General features: G+C 40.9%; 1 protein-coding gene across 1 annotated transcript; it reads left to right on the top strand.

Annotated features, from left to right (window-relative positions):
- Nucleotides 1–338: 338 nt before the first annotated feature.
- Nucleotides 339–1,265, top strand: LOC117339304 (serine/arginine repetitive matrix protein 2-like). The gene has a single exon (XM_033900861.1). The coding sequence runs from the start codon at nucleotides 339–341 to the stop codon at nucleotides 1,263–1,265; it is 927 nt and encodes a 308-aa protein (XP_033756752.1).
- Nucleotides 1,266–2,208: the final 943 nt, after the last annotated feature.

The raw sequence follows: 2,208 nt of genomic DNA, 5'->3' as shown, positions 1-2,208 counted from the left end.
GTACTTACATCAAAACAGACCTTGTTTATGGGACAGAATCATGGCTGAAAGGGATCAAACCAGGATCAAACCCAGAAAAGGACGCAAAAAAAAAAACAAAAAAAAACAGGATCAAACCCAGAAAAGGACGCGATAAAACCAGGATCAAACCCAGCAAAGGACACGATAACACCAGGATCAAACTCAGCAAAGGACACGATAACACCAGGATCAAACCAAGAAAAGGACGCGATAACACGAGGATCAAACCAAGAAAAGGACGCGATAACACCAGGATCAAACCAAGAAAAGGACGCAATAAAACCGGGATCAAACGCAGTAAAGGACGCGATAAAACAATGATCAAACCCAGCAAAGGACGCGATAAAACCAGGATCAAACCCAGTAAAGGACGCGATAAAACCAGGATCAAACCCAGCAAAGGACGCGATAAAACCAGGATCAAACCCAGTAAAGGACGCGATAAAACCAGGATCAAACCCAGCAAAGGACACGATAACACCAGGATCAAACCAAGAAAAGGACGCGATAACACCAGGATCAAACCAAGAAAAGGACGCAATAAAACCGGGATCAAACGCAGTAAAGGACGCGATAAAACCAGGATCAAACCCAGCAAAGGACGCGATAAAACCAAGATCAAACCCAGCAAAGGATGCGATAACACCAGTATCAAACTCAGCAAAGGACGCGATAAAACCAGGATCAAACCCAGTAAAGGACGCGATAAAACCAGGATCAAACCCAGCAAAGGACGCGATAAAACCAGGATCAAACCCAGTAAAGGACGCGATAAAACCAGGATCAAACCCAGCAAAGGACGCGATAAAACCAGGATCAAACCCAGTAAAGGACGCGATAAAACCAGGATCAAACTCAGCAAAGGACACGATAACACCAGGATCAAACCAAGAAAAGGACGCGATAACACCAGGATCAAACCAAGAAAAGGACGCAATAAAACCGGGATCAAACGCAGTAAAGGACGCGATAAAACCAGGATCAAACCCAGCAAAGGACGCGATAAAACCAAGATCAAACCCAGCAAAGGATGCGATAACACCAGTATCAAACTCAGCAAAGGACGCGATAAAACCAGGATCAAACCCAGTAAAGGACGCGATAAAACCAGGATCAAACCCAGCAAAGGACGCGATAAAACCAGGATCAAACCCAGTAAAGGACGCGATAAAACCAGGATCAAACCCAGCAAAGGACGCGATAAAACCAGGATCAAACCAGCAAAGGACGTGATGAAAATCTAGTGAAATATTTGTGTATATATTATTTTATATATGACGTATACAGAAGTGACAGGGGGGCCTTAGGTAGAATTGTATTTATTGTAGTGAACATCAGTGGAACAACCACAATATGTTACAGACTGTGAAGAAGAATGATCTTCATAGGATCTTTATAAATGTTACACGATGTTACATGAAATGGTAATAACAGACACCAGGGGAAACCCCACTACCACTCCTCATGAGCGAGGAAATTTTACCAATGTTCACTCGCTTCTTGGGACAAAGTAAAGGAAAACATCGCGAAAATATTACATATACAAATGAACATGACCTAGGGAAAACATATAAAGAAGACCTACGCAATGTTTCTGTTACCTACATACCATTAAAGAGGACCTACGCAATGCTTCGGTTACCTACATACCATTAAAGAAGTATTGGTCACCTACATACCATTAAAGAGGACTTACACAATGCTTTTGACACCTACATACCATCAAAGCTCTTTGGGACAAGAAATAAATTACCACGGATGAAAGGTAATGAGCGAAAATAAAATAATAATAATGATAAAAGGAAAGGCTATACCAACAGTCCAAAACAACCAATAACTGGAAGGACTATAGGCATCATCAAAGGGAACGAAAAACATATACGGAGAGCAGGATGGGAATACATCAATACAGACATCTTAAAAGAATAATAAGAAAATACTAAGAAATAATAACAACAAACCATTCTTCAAATCTAAAAAGGGGCTTAATTGGAGTATAATATGTCGAAACATCCTGTAACACCTAGAAAAACATGAAGTTACTACAAATGTAAAGCATGGCCTCAAATCTGGTTATCTGAGACACAAATACTTCTGACTATGAACTAAAAACGCACGACAATGGAAATAAAGTTGACGTAGCATTACTCAACTACTCCAAAGCGTTCGACACCGCACCACACGAAA

This window comes from Pecten maximus, chromosome 1 (genome assembly GCF_902652985.1).
Source record: "Pecten maximus chromosome 1, xPecMax1.1, whole genome shotgun sequence".
In the NCBI taxonomy this organism is placed as follows: Eukaryota; Metazoa; Mollusca; class Bivalvia; order Pectinida; family Pectinidae; genus Pecten; species Pecten maximus.
Note: the sequence above shows the minus strand (reverse complement) of the source record. Positions and strands in the feature narration are given on the sequence as shown.